The following is a 20,098-nucleotide window of genomic DNA, read 5'->3' on the forward strand; positions in this document are numbered from 1 at the left end:
TTTATGAATAGGCTGTTTACACATTTAATTCAAGGTCTCCAATTCTTCTTTTTCATTATCGTTTTTTGCTCAGAAATAGTGGGAATCTTTCTGAGTTTGCAGAAACAGATAAATAAAATGTCAAATCCCTTCCCCCATACCCTGTGCACAACTTCGATACACGCTACTCTGTACATTGACACAGAATTTCGTGGGTGGATATTCCTATGGCAACTGGATTGCAAGTGACTACTTTGATGAAAACATGGCAAGGCTTTCTATGTTTGGCCCCAGGAAGAAATCAAATCATAAACTCTAAGATTCACAGTAGATGCCATGCAGATTTTCTTTTACAAAAGCCATAGCAAAAGTCTGCAAGTCGTTGGTTTGATATAGATGACAATCACTATCAATTTGAGCAATATCAAAAGTAGTAGTCAACTTATTCTGTTAAATAAACCCTGTGAGTATGAATTCTCTAATTCTACTCTGTGAAAAGAAAAATTGCGTAAGTTTTCAACCAGTACTTCATTATCCGAGCATGTGACGATAAGAGCAAGCACATGGTTCACATTATAAGTGGATGTTCCAAGCTGAATGGGGAGAGGCCTGAAATACTGAAATGAAAGAAATTGTAGCTACTTCACCAAAATGTAAAATTTCTGAGGAAAATAAAAATTCAGCTGTGTCACAGAACTTGTATTCCAGAGTGATAAAAACAATACATGGACGTCGCGTTGGATTACGATTGGGCAGGAAACGACGAGAAAAGTACTCATATAATACACACAGGTTTCCTAGGAACTATCTCAAAGCGAATCAATAAAACATCTGATAATTTTGTGCTTCGTCATTTCCTTCTCCTCCTCGTCCTCCTTCTCAAAGAGGGAGCTGGAAGTTGACATCGACCTGGGCGTCCTTGGCCAGGCCAACGATGGTGGAGAGTCTGACGACCTGGGAGAAGGGAGAAAGAAGGGGATGGAGAAATATCGCATTTGAAGGAACCAGAGCAACTACGGACGCAGAGTAAGACGGAGCAAGGGGGGCACAGCGGAAGCCTTCTTTTACTCACTGCCACTCTCATAGTCATATTTTCTACACACATCTCTGGTTTGACCACTTCTCTCTAATTAATTTTGATATGTATCCACACCTCCGCCTCCCCCCCACCCACCCCCCCCCCCCCCCCCCGACACAGAGAAGTCGGAATGGTAGAATATCCTTAACCATTACAGTGCTCTGTTTATCGATAGGCCATATGTGGGAACAAATTGTCAATGAAGATTACTTAATTCCTGCTGTGTCGACATGGCCTTCCTTGTGGTTTGGATCACATTGCTACAGCTGAGTGGGCTCGCTAACTTTACAACCTGTGCCAAGTTTGATTACCTAAAGCTCATTAAAAAGCTTGGCACGTTATATTACAGATGTAAAGTGTTGGATCACTTTAACCCATTGAGGACGAGTCCTAAGTATACTCGGGCAAGTGTCTATGGGAAATGCGTGTTGTAGCAAAATCAGCCTATCCTCAATGGGTTAAGTACAACTTGGTCGGGATTCTTCTACTGCTTTTATCTTGAAAACCTTCAATCAATCTTCAAAATGCTACACAATTTAGAGTAAAATGAGGGCCTCATAACCATCAATTTGCCCATCATTTAATGAGTTATAGCTTTTGTATATTACCGTTACCAAATGTGCCCATTACAAACAACAAAAGCCTGATCACAGAGGCTTGAGGCCTTCAAAAGATCACATGGTCAGTTGCCTCACTCACCATTTTGGCCGCTTCGTCGAGGTCATCACAGGCCAAAATTCTGAGGTCACTAGCTGCTATAATGGCCTTGGCTTCGTCCACTTGTGTGCCTGACCAAGATGAACGAGTGTGGCGAAGACAAGAGTGAGCAATAAAGATATTCAACACAACTTTCAAGTCAATGTAAATGACCCCATGAGTTTGTAAGACCCGTTTGTAAGAGCAACAGGTCTGTCACAATGATCGAAATGGCGTATCAACATATCATCACTGTACCATTCTAAACTGTTTGTCAAAAGGAATGTACCATACGATCGGCAGGAATGTATCCATATACCGACAATGAGTTTTCACAGTTTTACAGAGCAGATACTTTCTTGCCTCTTCAAGTACATGAAAGAGTTATTTATTCACATCACTGCAGTGACTATAATTGGATTTCTAACACATACTTTACATGATACGCACTAATCCCAAAAGTCTGCATCATCAAGAGAATCCAATGTATACAAATCTTGAGTGTAAGGTAAACACAAGTATGTGGCAAGCATTTTCATTCTGGATATAGGGCAAATATACTAGGTGTACATTTCTTATTTTGAATGTAAGTTATTCTCAAGGTTTGTAATTCTGAAGGTTTATCAATCGAAAATGATATACCGGTAAGATTTGTTATTCCAAAGGTTTGTTGATCAGAAAATGGAAAAAAGGTGCATAGTAACGAACCTACCGAATTACTCACCTTATTTCGTTTTTGTACTTATGAAGCTTCGGAATAATGAACCTTCAGAGTAAAGACCCTGCGGAATAACGAACATCATCCAATACGCTCACCTTGTAACCTGACGACTATGGGCACTTTGAGGTTGAGCTCGTTGGCAGCCGCGATGATTCCCTGTGCGATGACGTCGCACTGCATGATCCCTCCGAAGATGTTGACCAGGATGGCTTGAACCTTGACAGTGACCACAGCACACAAACAACAAATATTAACCCTCTGCCTGTCACATTTAATTCCCTGCCCATAGGTATGTGTGCAGAATTTGTGCCTATTTGAGTCATTGGCACATGAAGCTTTTAATGTTATGCAAGATATGAACTCCTTTAATCATATGGCCTCTCCAAAGATGTTCAGAGAAAAAAATCAAGAAATTCTGAGGAACGTTTATAATGTCATCTATGATCTTGATTGGGAGGGAGGATGAAACAGACGGAATCTGATAGATATTGAGTAACTTGAGATAAAGGATCTTCTCTCTTACACTTCTTTTAACCCTAACCAGGCCGGGCTTTTTTGGGTGTTCTGTGGCCGGGGAGGGGTTGATTCAACCCCCCCCCCCCCTGAGATCTCGGCCGTCAATCGCGCAATCGCCATGAAATTTGGCACGTGCATTACCTGTGGCGTAATCTAGCAAGCTATACATAAAGAAATGGAAATTTTTGTCATAATAATTAATTATGCTAATACATGCATAAAATCATACATTTTGCTCTAAATCAGAAATTAAAGCTCCTAGAATCCTAATTTTTGGTGAAAACATTCTTTGTAGCATTCCTAACAATGTACTTCAGAAAAAAATTTGGTATCAAAATCAATTTCTTATGTATTTTCTTGTTTTATGAATTTCTTATGTATTTCTTTGTTTTTTCGATCTTTTGTTTTATCATTTTTTTTTTTCGCAAAATTTAGGACGGAAACTATTTCAAGCATAATTATGCTAAAATTATTAGTTTCAGCCTAAAAAAGTGAAAATAATCATATCTTTATGAATAAGAAGAGAAAACTCCATTTGCATAGACTTTATACACAAAATCACGTTTTTGAGCCATTTTCGGTCTGACAGGCATGTATAAAATGTTATGCAGCATCGTAATGGTATGCGCGATTTTCACGAAAATGGTGTCAAAAGATGCGCGAGACTTGAAAGTAAAAAGTCAGCGAACGGCGCGGTCAAAAAATTTCGCGCGGCGGAGTAGTCGCGAAAAATGTCGAGGGGGGGTGATTCAACCCCCCCCCCCGGCCCTTTTAGGGTTAAGATATGGTGTGACTTCAGTTGCATTGGGCCTCAAGTTAAAGCAAATAAGTATCATTACAAATTAGAACAGTACAAGCATTTAAAGTACCATTTGTTTCATAAGTTCATACAGCATCACTACCAACTAAAATACTGCAAGCATACTTGTTACCATGGTAACATGTGTCTCAAACATGTTCACTGGCTTTTCAAGCATAGTTACTACCATTACCTTTACAACGCTAGGACCAAAAACAAAACAAAACTCAAAGGCAACAACAGGCCCACTGCTTTGTGATTTCGACAGCTAGTCCCATATACTGTGTTTTCTGTTGGCGGACATGACTGCACTTGCACATGACCATATACAATGTAGATTGCACTGGATGAGGAACGCTACACACCTTGCTGTCTGAAGTGATGAGCTTGAAAGCCTGCTTGACCTGTTCCGCCGTGGCTCCACCGCCGACGTCGAGGAAGTTGGCCGGAGTCCCGCCGTGGAGCTTGATGATGTCCATAGTGGACATTGCCAGACCAGCACCATTCACTGAGGTTCACAAAAGAACAGAAAGGGGGGGGGGGGGAGAAAGAACTGGATGGTCAACTCAAGTCATACATCAGATTCACATAGTACTGGTCATGTTACTACAAACTCATTCTTACCCTATACACAAACTGAAACTCCTAGCTCCAACAAAGATGAGGCAAAATCTTAACTCAAGCACAACCATACTGGTTAACAAAGCTGCATGGATTTTGTGACATGCCATATGAAGAACAATATAAAGAAAATACACAGAAAATTTTGAACACTTTTCTAGCATAGTACAAGAGCCCTTGAAAACAAGTTGAGGGAATGTGTACATTTTTGTTTCAAAATAATTTTTGGCTGGATTTTCTTCATATTTCTCAACATATTCATTTATATGTGACATCACAAACGGTAGAAGTCTTCTCATCCAGTGATGACTGCAGCCAAACTTTAAAAATTCATAACTTTTGATCAAATTGAGTGATTTTCCTCTGATTTTCACTTATGTGTTCTACTAACAACATTCCTGCATTCGCTCAATCCTCAAGTAAATCTGTGTTTCATTCCCCCTTAAGCACTAACCCACAGCAGCCTCTCAATTTGAAAGTGATTTTTTTTTTAAACCAGTCACCGAACACTTGTCAAAGTGACTCCACCCACTCCACTCACCCAGGCATCCGATGTCACCGTCGAGGCCGATGTAGTTGAGGTTGTGCTCAGCGGCGAGGACCTCCCTCTCGTCCTCCTGAGACCAGTCCCTCAGGTCGTGAATCTTCTTCTGGCGGAACGCCGCGTTGTCGTCAAAGTTGATCTTGGCGTCCATGCAGAGGACTGGAGGTCGAGTCAAACAGGAGAACAGCATCAGCAACGTGAATTGCACACCAAAATTTAAATACTGTAAAACACGATATTTTCGCGGCATGAAATTTTCGCGCATTGGAGCTGATGGCCTTTTTCGCGGCATGAAATTTTTGTGAGTTGCTTTTAACATTCAATGTGTATACTAGTAATGTGGACAAGAACTTTCATGTGCATTTTAATTTCGCAAATCTTCGCTCTCCCCGAAATTCACAAAATCAAAATGCACGCGAACATTCGTTTTACAGTATCACATTCTCGTGTGATTACTGTCACATAGTATATTATATAGCTGACCACTTGAATATCACTGCGAATAAAAATGAAGCTACATATGTAATCGTACACACAACTATCATGAACAAAAAGCGTTATTCATAGTATGCAAAAATATCTGACTCGGCTTATTTTGCACAGAAATTATTGGGGGCCCAAAACTTCATTACAATCTTGTTTGTTATAATGGGAGTGCAGTGTGTAACCACATATCATAGATGTTCAAATGCAAAAGTCTGAAAATCTTCTAGAGTTCTCCTTTAAAAGCCATTCTGTGATCACATTATCAGTAATCACGGACACTGCTGATGCTCTGGGCAGCTCATTACCATTTCCATTGCTATCCTCTGTGAGCGGGTTGATCTCCACCATGGTGGCATCGTATTTCATGAAGACATTCTCATACAGGTTGATGAACGTGTCTGCTGCCTGTCAGGAAAAACAAAAAACACAAAAACAATGATTTACATCAAACACATCCCCAATAATGTGCTCCATAGAATTCTCTCCCCCATCTGGAATGACGAGATATAGGTTAACAAGTTCTGTTAACTCACAGTGCCACGCTCGCACACCCTACTCAGCAGACAGCTTGCCAACTTAGCAAAATTTGCTCAACACACAATCACGCATGACACAAACCAATCAATAAATCGCAACACGCCACAGTACGTTCAAAGCGTCATAGCTACAGCTTTGTCATAAAATTTACATCACGGCAAAGCTTGCAATTTTCTCTACAACTTTGCTGAACTGCATTTCCAGCATAAACTCTTCTATTAAAAGTTACACGGCTTTGAAAAACAATGTTTTCCAAAAGCGCTCATAATGCATTGAGATCTCACTAGTACTGTGACACACGACAGGGGATTTACACTGTGGCACACAGAGTTAAAAGTGTATCTAATTCTTTGAATGGGGACGAAATGCATGCCGGGTGTATCATTTGCACCCTGCAGTACACAGTGTGTGAATAATGCACCAGAAATTTAAGTCATGTTAACTGTTTGTTTGTTTATTGGATTTTATTTAATGTGACCACTATGAAAGCACATACATGATAACAGGCAAGCTGTTTCATCTAATCTTTCTCCAATATATGTGCTATAAAATTCAGCATTGTCAATTTGATAACTAGAAAAGCACTCTGAGCACAGACCTCTGCCAAGCAGAGATTTCCACCCATACGTATGCATGCTGAAAAATTGCCCAATTTCCCAATATAGAAGCCTTTGTTACGTCATAAACCCTAAGCTGCACGGTGCGCCTTGCCATAGCAGAAACTAGAGCACTTTGGTGCGCATATGAAAACCTAAAAAATGCACAGCTTGAACTCCCAAGTTCATTCACCCTACCTGCCTAAATATTGAAAATCCATCAAAAATCCATAAAAAATTTCCGAATCAGAACCAAAATTTAATCATCTGTTCCTTGTGTCATTATCAACCTTTCTTGCAAGTTTCATCAAAATCTGTGCACTTTTTAAGTTATTTTGCACACGGAGAGACAAACTACCAACGGTAATGAAAACATAACCTCCTCCCTTGGCGGAGGTAACAAAAGAGATGATACTTTCTACAGCAAAATTTCCCTAGGGCTTGCTGGGCTAGATCTCCCCAGACCCACCTGTGGAATGGCCTTGTCTGGGAACCCCATGAGTTTGGCTACTTTCTCCGCCTGGGATCTCTGAATACCTGGATAGGACAGATACGCAAATACCAGCAGAAAAAAATAATTAATGGAATTTTGATCACAGTAAGTCTTTGCTAATCATACAGCCTTGTGAGGTACTAAAAATTTGAAAAATACAGCTAATGCATACATAGCTCTACACTACACCAGTATTGTACATATCACTTTTTGATATCGTAACAGTATACTTCCTAAAGAATATTGATTCCTGTAATGCCATAATTTATTCAAAGATTTCAAACAGAATTGACCATACAAATACAGATTATTCGTAACACTTCTAAGAATCTCAACCTACAAAGCACACTCTATAAATATTTTCTTGTACTTAACTCTTTGAAGACTAGTCCCCAGTATAAGCGGGCAGGTGTCTATGGGAAATGTGTGTTGTAGCAAAATCAGCTTGTCCTCAACAAGTTAAATACTCATTAAGCACAAACTTTCTGACAATTTCAAAACATGCTTGTAGTCCCATCTGAACAACGCACATTGAGTGTAAGTGTGTGTGCGTGCGCGTGCGCGCGTGTGTGCATGCATGTGTGTGCTTGTAATGTGTGTATGTCCAGCAGAGGTAAATTGGCTTGGCATTACTTAACATAAGTCTACATATTCTCTAATCGTGTCTTGACGAAACATCGTAAGTAAGACCAGAGCTCTGATTCGCATGAACAACATTAATCTCTGTGCAAGAGTGTTTACAGAAGGATTTTCAATCATTCCTGTAGGACATACAAGGTATGAAAAGGGTAGCATTTTCTTTTAATCTTATCTTATTCACTTATCCACATTTTGCAAATAAAGCTCCTCGAAACCGACTAGGAGTAACTTTTTATCACAGGGTGCATTGTTCTAAGTAAATTTCCCTTTTTCATGTATCTCCCACATTTTATCATATACTTATGTACTGCAAAACAAGGAATGTTTGAGTGCATTTTAATTGCATGAGAGCCAAGATTCGTGAGATTAAAATGCATGTGAAAGTTCTTGTCTACACTATTTGCATCAATGTTATATGCAACTCTCGAAAATTTCATGTCGCAAAGAAGGCCATCGGCTCCTATTTGCGAAAATTTCATGCCGCAAAAAATACTGTGTTTTACAGTAGATTTAAAAGAGTTATTTCTCTAGAGATTAAAAGAGCACAAGCGCCTGCAGCCACACACAAATGCACGCTTGACCCCATGCCAAACAACTCATATTTGCATATTGACCAAGAGGAATTTCCGTCCAACAGAGAAAACAAGCAGATGGTGTTACCTTCGATGATGTCAATGGGTTCCTTGATGATGGCGTCGGGATTCTCGGCTGCGACATCCTCGATGTTGACACCACCCTGAGAGCTGGCTACTAACACTGGTCCCTGTCGTCATGGCAACAAGAAAAGAACACTATGTCACCATTGTTTTAAGCTCCTGTACTGGGTCTATACCAAATCCCATCTGAACTCTACTGCATACATGTGAATGTGACGATACTACATTTGAGCAGAATATCTAATATTTTGTTCGGAATATGACACATTTTGTTCATGCAGCAATGGTGTAAGTTGCCATCACATTTTGAAGGTTTTTGCACAGAATTGGTTTAATATTTCTATTCTTATAAACAAACTAGTCCTGATAATTCTACTTAAAACCTTCTTTCTCATTGTGATATTGGACAGTTTAGCTCAGCTACTTAAATACTTCCAATCTCTTTTCCACTTCAATATTTGTGTGAATTCCCATCCCCCCCCCCATTCTACACAAAATCGAATGTAAAAATGTTAGCTTTCCAACATCTAGTTGTATTTGTGTGTGTGTAAACCAGTAACCCTTACTTAACATGCACACAAGCAGTACAACATTTTCTTTTTAAAGTACAATTACAACTAAAGCAATGTTGCCAAAGGAATTTTTGTAAATGCTTCCCTGAAACATCCTTTGTGGTCATAAGGACACATCCCTCCCCTCCCATCACTCATAATCTATCATTTTTTTTGTTTCTGATAGGAATCTTACCATAAATTGTGGTCATAAGGACACATCCCTCCCCTCCAATCACTCATAATCTATCATTTTTTTGGTTTGTTTCTGATAGGAATCTTACCATAAATGCTCTCTCCATGGTGATGGCAAAGTAGTATTCCCTTCTGACGTACATCCTCTCACAGATCAGCACCTGAAGGATATAGCAAGAAATAGATTTAGATAATACTTTGGGAAAAAAATATACATAAATATGGTGGATTTGGCAAGCATGCTTCATTTACATGCACTAAATGCACACAGTGAAAGGGTCATCATAGTAAAGCAATGTCCAAATTCAAGCACACAAAAAAATATCAAACAGATTTAACTTTTTTCAAAAGCAAATCAAAATTACACAAAAAAAAAAAAACAGATCCTGCAGATGCTCTTTCTGGCCACTTACAAAGCAACTGAAGCCAGTGGATAGAATACTGTCAAAGTGGACATTTTCGCAGTGTTGAAATCTTTGTGCATTTCGCACAACCTGAAACTAGCGCAAATATAAAAGCATGTGAATATTTTTGCTTGCCATGCTTCAGTAGTTGATGTCTCGATTCCGCGGAATTACAAATAACGAAACTGTTCTTACCCCGCTGAGCGCGAAAAATTAGTCGCACGAAAATATCCACTTTTACAGTAGTGAAGCATGCATTGCACTCTTATGCAATATCAATGTCAATGAATGAGTTGCATGTCTTCAAGGAAACAGTGTGAGAAGAAAAAAAAAGAGGACAAAGTGAGGTTATGTGGTGTCTACTCACAGAGTTACAGATTCTCCCCGCTTCACCGGTCTGCTTTGTGATCAATTTGTTCCCTATCATCTGGGTGGCCAGTTCCTTCACTTCCTCTGGTCTGGAAAGTGAATGCAAAACAAAATCAACAAAACTCCAAGGCTTCACTCATAAGAGATCAAACAGGAACAAGCTGTAAATGTGAAAAGAAAATTCCATGATCCACAGTGCTGTCAAAGCAGTATGGAGCATAGTGTTTTTGATCCGGCAGTTGCATTTGGTAAAAGTTGTATCAGGTTAATTTCAGGAAATGGTCATCTGAAATGAAGTCAAGCAAATGCTTCAGGTAACTCCTACATACGGTTACAGTCCTTTCCGTTCTGCACTAAAAAGTCTGATGACTACAGTTACAAAATAGTGACCTTATCTGTACGTCAAGAAAGCCCATGATGCATGCTGCACATTTTTTGAGGATTCGAGCATCGCTGCTTCAGAATCAAAATTCACTACACTCAATTTCAGCATGTGAGCTTATTGATTTCATTCTTAGTTCTGTCAAAACAGTGACTACAAACATGCTAGCAATATTCCATTGCCGTCATCTTGAATATTAACCTGTTGAGGACGAGTCCCGAGTATACTCGGGCAAGTGTCTATGGGAAATGCATGTTGTAGCAAAATCAGCCTGTCCTCATCGAGTTGAGTGGTGGGGGATATAAACATACTACAAGCTGCTCTGAGTTCAAGCACAGCCTTGAGCACAATCTGTATCTTTGTACTCAGTCTGATACAAAACACTGTGAACTACATCACCTTTCTTTGGTTGATATTCATAATTTCAGTTTGCACGGTAATGAATAACATACAGCATGGATGCACCATATTTTCGCACTGCACAATTTTCATACAAGATACAGTACACAAGCTAACATAACACACAAACACATCAGGTGTCCTGCTCTCATTTTGTGAAGGCTTACAAACTGTTGACTTATGAAGTCTGTGGGAATACTCACGAGTAGGCCAATTTGACACCCCCCTTGAGACCGCTGGTGAAGGAGCCCTTCCCCCTGCCACCAGCTAGAACCTGAGCTTTGACCACCACATCTTCAGAGCCTGTGATAGGAGCAGGGAGGGGAAGATTTAAAGAGTGAGTTAGACCCATGGAAGGGCAAGGTGGCTCAGCGGACCAAGTGTGTCTGCCTTCAACATTGCAGGTCCTCAGTTCAAGCCTACCCACTGATGTTTACTGCCCTACAATACAGGTATCAATGTACACACAGACATAACCCCATACTCACATTTAGAAGAGTAAGCAATACTACAAGGTTTGTTAGATTTGATTTTTGGATGAAGTAGCATGCCAAGCTTAGCTGACAATGGTGCTCTACACTACTCCACTCTAAAGACCTAGCTGTAATACACACAGGCCAGGGCTGTACACTAACCCACTTTTTCTACTGGTCCTATCTATCCTCATAGGACCAGTAGGTACCCAGTTTTTGTTGCTGTTGGGTTGTTGTTTTTTTTTTTGTCATTTTTTGGTACTTTTTCATAGGTCCAAACCTAAAATTTACTGGTCCTGTTCTTTTTTTTTCCAACTAGCCCTAACAACATTCTTTTTTTTTTCTTTTCTTTCTTTTTTTTTTTTTTTTGGGGGGGGGGGGGAGGTTGGTTGGTTGGTGGGTGGGTTGGTTGTTGTTGTTGTTTGTTTGGGGGTTTTTTATGGTCATGTCAGACCAGTAAATTTGGCAATTCCTGAAAAGTTACTGGCCTGACAATGATTTTCACCAGTCGGGGACCATTGAAACAGTGCCAGTGTTTTAGTGTTCCTCATGATAATTCTCTCTGTACAAACTCTTTGCTCAGTCCTTATGATTTCATGGTTTGTCACAGCACCTGAATAGTATGATATAAAATGTAGCAACATGTGATATGACTCCACCTTAAAGGGGTTGTATAATCATGTTTGAGATGGGGATTCAGGTGTTAACCTTTTCTGATATAATTTGAAACCACTTGTTATATGAAATACTAGAAAGCATATGATTCTAAGAGCAATTAAAAGAATTTAAAAAGAAAAGTAATTTATTTGATGAAAATTGTTTTTGAAATGGCTGATATATCCAGAAAAAAGGAAAACAAAGTGGTCCTTATAAAAGGGGGGGGGGACCCATCTTTTGTTCGCACCACTTTGTTTTTGGATATCTCAACCTTTCAAAATCAAATTTCATCACATTAACTTTTAATTCCTCTAGAATCATATGGCGTAATGCTCTTATATATTTTCTATAAGTGGTTTCTAATTATCCCGCAAAGGGTCACAACTTGAATCCCCATCTCAACCAGAACTATACCACACCCCTTTAAGAGGGAACAGATAAGGGTATTCCTCTCTCCTTACCCAAGCTCTTGGCAATCTCATAAGCCCGTTGTGGCGTCATGGCTACCTCGGCCCTGGGGATGGGAACACCCGCCTCTTCCAGGAGGTTATACCCCATGTACTCATGAATGGACAGGTTCCGATGCTGGTCGCACTGACGGGGAAGAACCGAGGCAGTTTCCAAGACCTAAATTAGATTATCACCACGGAACAACAACAACACATAATAATAATAATAATAATAATTGTTCATTTGACATCAACTTTGCACGAACACCACACACCTATGGAATGAACTCGATTATCCAGAGTCTGCACCTGTATCAATCACATCATTTGAATAGTGATTCTGCTCATGTGAATCAATTAGCAAATCTATAATCATATTCGACACAAAATACAATTTGTATACGCCAAATGAAATCCTGTATTGGTTATGATTCACAAACTCTTGTCTCACCATATGTTTCTGTAGCCGCCCCTTCTTTTCATGCTTCTTTTTCTTTTGTTTTTTTTCAAGTGTAAGTTATGATTGACTTTTTTTTTTTTGGTATAGTACCGGTCAATAGGACAATCAGGGTATGCAATTGCATAACACAGGAAAAATGAAAAAACTTGGTAAAAATGCTTTTTTTGCTGTTTGTTGTAGCTGAGTGTTCAAATTTTCATTTCATGTAGAGAAAGAGTCAAAATTTTGCATTAAACTGCGCATAAATTAGCATTTTAATTAGGGGTGTCAAATTACATTGAAATGACTAATATATTGGAAAAATTCATTAAAAAAAAGGAGAATGTTTTTTTTCATCTGATCTTGCTGTTAGATATTCCTGATAAATATCCCTTTCATTCACCACCAGCACATAGCCATGACATATCACAAAATATGAATGAATGTCATACAGTCAACCTCGCCTAAGTCGAATCTATTGGGACCGGCGAAAACACTTCGACTTACGCGAAATTCGACTTCCGCGGAAGTCAAATTTTTCTTCGACTTGGACTTCCAGACGAATTTTCATAATGCAGTGTCTTATTATGTTTTTAGTGGCCGTGACATTACAGTAGACGGTAGTATTATGTTGTAATTAGTATTTTTGTTTTGTTTACGTTTTAAAAAAGAATCCTGGAGCTCAATTATTGGACTGTGATAATCGAAATGCGTTGCACGTAGTTTCTGCAAAAGATCGCGAAACGAACGCAGGAGTTCGGGGCGCCGTTATTTGTTTGGGGATGTTTTTACTTCGGTAAGAATTTCCGCACAATGCGTCAAGATCTGGTCGTGATTTGTTTTTGAAAATGTCTTTACTGTCTCGACATAGCGCTTGACCTTCGCCAAACGTGCGCGATGTTTGCAAAATCTTCGTGAAACCTCGAACAGACCCCGAAGCTTCTTCGGAGAATGTCTCGCGCATGTTTCGCGATATTCTCCGATAAATATTTAAAATGCAGTGTCTTTTTATGTCTTTCTTGGCAGTTGAAATACAGTAGACGGTAGCAATACGTATAGTATTGAGTGTTTTTTTTTTTTTTTTTTAGTTTTAAAAAATCGAGAAACTTAGTTATTGGACTGTAATAATCGAAATGCTTTTCATGTACGTCAAAGGGATCATTCGACATTTATTTTAGCATCTTCCGGAGCTGAATGTTATTGCTATTTATTTTCGAACGTAAAAGCAAACATCCTGCATTTATTTTATCATTGTACGGAGTTGGATACTATTGTTATTCATTTCCGAACGTCAAAGCAAACATCAAACGTTAATTTCTGCTGCACCATCGAACGCATCATTTCGAAATGTAAAAGCAAACTTCCGACAGTCATTCTAGCATTGTACGGAGCAGAATATTACTGTTATTCACTTCCAAACGTAAAAGCAATCATCTGACATTTATTTCAGCATCTTCCGGAGCCGAATGTAATTGCTATTTACTTTCGAAAGTAAAAACAAGCATCCGACATCTATTATATTTAATCATGGTACAAATACGGTGTTGAATATTATTGTTATTCATCTCCAGACGTATAAGTGACCATTCGACATTTATTTTAGCATCTTCCGGAGCTGAATGTTATTGCCATTTATTTTCGAACGTTAAAGCAAACATCCGGCATTTATTTTATCATCCTACGGAGTTGAATACTATTGTTATTCATTTCCGAACGTCAAAGCAAACATCATACATATGTACGTTAATTTTACCATCGAACGCATCTTAATGTTACTGTTATTCATTTCAAAATTTGAAAGCAAACATCCGACAGTTATTTTAGCATCGTATGGAGCAGAGTATTACTACTGTTCATTTCCGAACGTAAAAGCAATCATCTGACATTTATTTCAGCGTCTTCCAGAGCCGAATGTTATTGCTATATTTACTTTCGAAATTAAAAACAAGCATCCGACATTTATTAAATCATGGTATAAATACGGAGTTGAATATTGTTATTCATCTCCGAACGTCAAAATGACCATTCGACATTTACTTTAGCATCTTCTGAGCTGAATGTTATTGTTATTTACTTTCGAACGTAAAAGCAAACATCCGGCATTAATTTTATCATTGTACGGACTTGAATATTATTATTATTCATTTCCGAACATCAAAGCAAACATTTGACATTCATTTCAGCATCATCCGGAGCCGATTGTTATCCTTATTCATTTCCAAACGCAAAAATCAAATATCTGACATTAATTTCAACACCGTACGGAGCTTAATCTTACCGTTATTCATTTCCAAAAGTATGAGCAAAGATCCGACATTCATTTTAGTATCATATGGAGTCGAATATTACCGTTATTCATTTCCAAAATTAAAAGCAAACATCTGACATTTATTTCAGCATCTTACGAAGCCGATTGTTACCGCTGTTCATTTAAAAAAGTAATGGCAAACATCCGACTTTTTTAGCGGGCCACTAAAATCTTCATTTCTGAAATTTTGGTAGCCCCGCGCCACCGTTAGTGTCGAGCCATGTATATACACTGTTGGCCTGTTTGAAAACGCATTATTCTTTTAATAAAAATAGTCCCAAAATACACTTTAAATAACTCCCAATGCACGCGGAAATTATGTTTGAAACTTAAGATAATGTGTGGGGGAACCTAGGGGAAAAAAAAGATGCTTGTGAATTGTGGGGTAGCACTCACGGTCTGCACACACATACGCAACGGAGAAATGAAAGGGAAAGAAAGGTAAAATACAGGAAAGAGAAAATCCTAAACTCAAGACAGTTATCAATCTCCTTGAAAAAAATTCTCCATGATTAATGAAAAATTTGCGTGATTGCATTTCCGTTGCGTGTTTTTCGTTTACTAACTGGCTGTATTTTAGCAAAAGTATACACGCGACATTTACACATAGGCCTACATCATGGGAACTTGGCATAAACTGCGCAAGAATGCGTGTTTTTGTTTTGTTTTGTTTTTGCTTCATTTTCGGAAAACATTCGGATAAAAACTTCCGAATGTTTGATTTTGCCATTCGCGTCCTTCGCAAATCGTTCGCATGCTCCGCAAAGTCTGAGTTGCAGATGTTTGCGAGCGTGGCGAATAGGCACCTACTAGGGAATTTCAAAATTTTTCATCAGTTGCAATCAAATTCGTAAATATTATTGCAGTCAAACTCGCACACTGTTTTTATTGTCGCGGAAGCGGTTTTTGTTGTCCCAAAGACGCTGGCAAACAGAGATTGGTGGCTTGTACTGGATTGCGAGGACCTTTTCTTCTTCCTTTTTCTCCCCAAACCCTGCTGCGCTGCCAGCACATGGCTCGCCTCTACCCTGGTACATGTGATTTATGTTCTTCTCAGCTGGACATCAAGGATACAAGGGATATTAGGGTTAACTTGTATTCGACCCTTGGGAGTATTTTATCACAAAAGTAGTGTTTTTTTCCTTCGTTTATTTATCGAAGAACGAAAGAATGCTTCACTTCCATGTTTAAATGACGTACATTGTACAGGGAAAAAAAACTTCGACTTGTGCGATGAAAATTACATGTATTTACACAAATCTGGACTCGAAATTATCTTCAACATAGGCGAAATTCGACTTGTAAAACTTCGACTTGTGCAAGATTATTTTAAACAAATAAGTAAACAGAAAATCGGGACTTTTCTGGAGCTTTGACTTGGCTGAGTTATCGACTTATGCGAGGTCGACTTACGTAGGCGAGGTTGACTGTATTTTCACTTCTCGAAATGGATGATCAATTTTGTAGCCACTATTTTGAATTCAAATAAAACCACTTTTACATATTTTATCATATTTCACTTTTGCCAAAGAGTTAAGAGGTGAAACTTTCAGGAATAGGTAACAGACATATATTGGCCATTATTACAAAGTTTTATGAAATTAGGGCTGGTACTTTGGAAGATATGATACTTTTCATCAAAAAATTATCTGTACAGTTTGACCTTGAATGTGCGCACAGTGTGTGGATCCATTCTCATATTTGTAAACACAGATAGAAGAATGAATGTGAGATTTATGATGACTTGAGTTGATATCCAAGCTGTGACACTCAAACAATGACATATTAAACCAAAATACTATGTTTTTGCTTATGATATCTTTAGAAATTGAACAAGCATTGAAATATGAACACTGAACACTTATCATATGACCTTCATGCAGTTTAACATGGGCGTGGATCGGTCTTTTTCTTCCTCAGCAAATTTGTAAAAATATAAAAAAATAAGTTCTTATTGCTCAAATTTGCTCAAATTCTCACGTCAACAGATTTCTACATATGTACAATTCATGGCTAAAAAAAACAACGATATTCAATAAGGAGAAAAGATTCTTTTAAGTAGTCAAATTAGGATATACCTTACTGAAAATACTGAAAAACGGCTGCACTTATTTTCCTCAGCATTTGAAAATGGCTCAAAACTCAAAACTGGCTGAACATTTATTGGCAAACAGCACACCATATTGTAGTGTAAAAATAAGCTGTTTCTCCATGTATAGCTGTACAGCATGGGTTAAAAGGTAACAACGTCACAAAAATAAGGCAGCATTACAATCCTACCAGGATGGGACTTCAGACCTTATAAGGGTTATAAACCATTCAACTTATTTAGCTCACACTTCACCAATTTTTAATTCCCAAAAGATTTTAAAGTTGTATGACAGATATAAATATATTTTAGGTAATCTTATGTTTCTATGGCATAGAAAGCTTTTACCCGATTCTCTGATGCATTATTTCACCTTAAATTGCAATATTCATTCATATTATACCAGAAACGCTAAGAATTTTCATATCCCAAAAGTAAGAACATCATCATTTCAGAAATCTGTGTTTTATCAAGGTCCGCTTATATGGAACTCAATACCAGATGATATTCGTAAAGTTACCTCTTTTAATGTATTCAAACGTAAACTTAAGGAGAATTTTATACAAAATTATAATTCCTAAGTTTTTAACATGCTTGGCTGGCAATTCATGTATTCTATCTAATGATCGTAACTCACTTTATTCGTATTGTCTTTGTAATGTAAATGTAGTGTATTGTATATCATGCTGTATTGCTTTATGTTTTGTCCTGCAACGGTATATCTGTTCATCTCATTTTTTTTTTTTTTTTTTTTATAAATATGAAAAATTTACCACCAATGCATTTTTTTTAAAATGGATTTTCTGGGTCGGCCAGATTTTAAGGAAACTTAATTCCTCGTTGGCTGCTTCCCTTCAGCTTTATGTATTCCAAAGTTATGTTTTTTTCTCTGTGTCTGTCATGATTGCTCATCATTGTCTTTCTCTGTTGTTTTTATGCTGAATAAATAAATTCAATTCAATTCAATTCAATTCAATAACTTTCTCCAGCTGAAAGGACCACTGTTTTTTATTGCATGCAAACAATGCCAGGAAAAAAATCCATTAATTTGATACCAAACACATATGGTAGACTTAAAATATGGACCTCAAATCTTAATTTTACATTAGTTGTAAAACGCTTTTTTTGACGCATTACATGGGTTTTGGGGGACTTTTTGGTAATTAATCTTTAATAATTAACAGTAAAGGAGAAGAAATTAGCTATTGTATTACCACATGTGATTACTGATGTCTTAGCATGCTGCATGTGAATTTTTAAGTCAGTGGTGCATTCTTTTAGAAGTTACAATTTTTTGTAGTGAGAAAGTCATGATTGCATACCCTGATTGTGCTTATCACCTACTAGGTCTCCTTACTCTTAGTTTGATTTGAGTATTCATTAATATTTTTATTTATAATATTAATTGTATTTTTGTGTGTGTGTTTGTGAATGCATGATGACTGAGTGGAGAATGCATTTAAAAAACAAACAAAAACAAAACAAAATCATTCCATATTTAGAAGGGGTTGTTGAACATAAAATGTTGAATGTTGTGTAGTTCTTTCCTGATCATCAAGCACTTGCCTTCCATCTAATATCACTGAAAGACTTTGAAAATCAACACTCAACAGACAGAAAACAGGGAATGACTGAATGCAAGTACTAGTACACCGCACGGCCACAGACTGACAGGGGGGCATTTCATGAAGCATTTTTGTCCAACAACTTGTCGGACAAATTCGCTCTCAACCACTGCGGTGGGGCCTATGGTGGGGACTATATCACGATTATGCCCCAATCAGATGCAAGGATTTCAGTAGCTTTTAACATTTTGTCAGACGAAATATCTGACAAAACGCTTCATGAAATGCCCCCCAGGTCAGGTCCAGGCAGCAGCATGATGCAGCAGCAGGCGGGGCTAGGGGCAGGGCAAGGCTTTCACTGCTCCGGTAGATCTCACACCGTGGCTGCGCTCCATAGACAAGGCTGTTGTACGGGCGGCTGTTCAGTGTCTATGAGTGTACGCGAGACCGGTCGAGCGGTCGATGCGCTGGATGGCACTGTTCATTTTTTTTAACTGCAGTAGTTTAGATCACGCCTTGAAGGACAAAAAATACCACATGGAGGACATGCAAAACTAGAAAATCAAGCAAATATGTGTATTCTTACCTTGGCATTTCGAGTTGACCCCCTCGCCCTTGGCAAAACCAGCCTTCCGAATTTCCAAATGGAAGCTGCCATTTTGGGTGCTTCCACAAAACTGTATAATGAAGTGCGCCGCCTACGCTGTATGTCGTTAATGTCCAGTGACCGTACGTACCGTTCAAGCGTTCCGCGAGAGGACTCAGTCTGGCAATGGTCTGTGCAGTGGTTGCGTTGTTGTGGGCGTTTAAGTTGTTGTGGTTGTCGTTATGATATTTTTGGTTACTAGTTACGTTAGGTGACTGTCAAGTTGATTGGTTAAAAATGATGGGAGGAATAGGCTTTAGCGAAAGCAGTAGGAATATAACCTGCCTTTGAATATAATCTGCCTTCGACATTTTCAATGTAACTACAAACAGAGCACTGTTATCTATGATATTGCATAAATTTGTAAAAACGTCTAGTAAATAATTTAGCCATATTCATAACTTACGAAATTAGCAACTCTCTTTAGCAAAAGCCGTAAAAGTGTTTGTAGCAGAATCAAAAGCTCGTTGTTCTTATTCGCCGGGTCCATGAGTGGTCAAAATGAAGTCCCCAATAGACTCGTTTCCTAATTAGAGCCGACTCGATATATTTTACGTCGGAAATGTTTCAAGTTTCAATTTATTTGTTCAATTCCACGAAGAATAACAAATTACAAAGATTGTAATATTGGGCAAAGACAAAAATCAATGATTTCACAATCATGTAAGATAACTAATAAGAGACTTAACATATTTATACATCAAGTGGAAAAGATAGGAGACCTGCTGAGAAGCAATGCTTGTAAATTGCAGAAACTCCTATTTACAAATACAAAACTGTTTGATAATAGGTTCTGGTGGCTTTTGATGCA

General features: G+C 38.3%; 1 protein-coding gene across 1 annotated transcript; it reads right to left on the reverse strand.

The window, feature by feature from the left end:
- Positions 1-424: 424 nt before the first annotated feature.
- On the reverse strand, positions 425-19,299 carry LOC139740417 (succinate--CoA ligase [ADP-forming] subunit beta, mitochondrial-like). The gene is made up of 13 exons (XM_071651008.1): positions 19,228-19,299; positions 12,253-12,418; positions 10,865-10,964; positions 9,879-9,969; positions 9,197-9,268; positions 8,366-8,468; positions 7,043-7,110; positions 5,746-5,845; positions 4,952-5,113; positions 4,155-4,297; positions 2,570-2,690; positions 1,757-1,845; positions 425-933 (listed from the first exon to the last, which is right to left on the reverse strand). The coding sequence occupies exons 1-13, from the start codon at positions 19,297-19,299 to the stop codon at positions 859-861; spliced, it is 1,362 nt and encodes a 453-aa protein (XP_071507109.1). The 3' UTR covers positions 425-858.
- Positions 19,300-20,098: the final 799 nt, after the last annotated feature.

The sequence above is a fragment of the Diadema antillarum genome, unplaced genomic scaffold (assembly GCF_040938485.1).
Source record: "Diadema antillarum isolate AM-2024a unplaced genomic scaffold, OU_Dant_1.0 seq00000853_RagTag, whole genome shotgun sequence".
NCBI classification, from domain to species: domain Eukaryota; kingdom Metazoa; phylum Echinodermata; class Echinoidea; order Diadematoida; family Diadematidae; genus Diadema; species Diadema antillarum.

Bases quoted from the DNA above. Each gene is read 5' to 3' on its own strand.
- LOC139740417 (XM_071651008.1), bottom strand. From the start codon at position 19,299: ATGGCAGCTTCCATTTGGAAATTCGGAAGGCTGGTTTTGCCAAGGGCG. The intron at 5,114-5,745 runs GTAATGAGCTGC...CTCGACCTCCAG, and splicing joins AGAGGATAGCAATGGAAATG to TCCTCTGCATGGACGCCAAG. The intron at 934-1,756 runs GTGAGTGAGGCA...CCCTTCTCCCAG, and splicing joins TCGACGAAGCGGCCAAAATG to GTCGTCAGACTCTCCACCAT.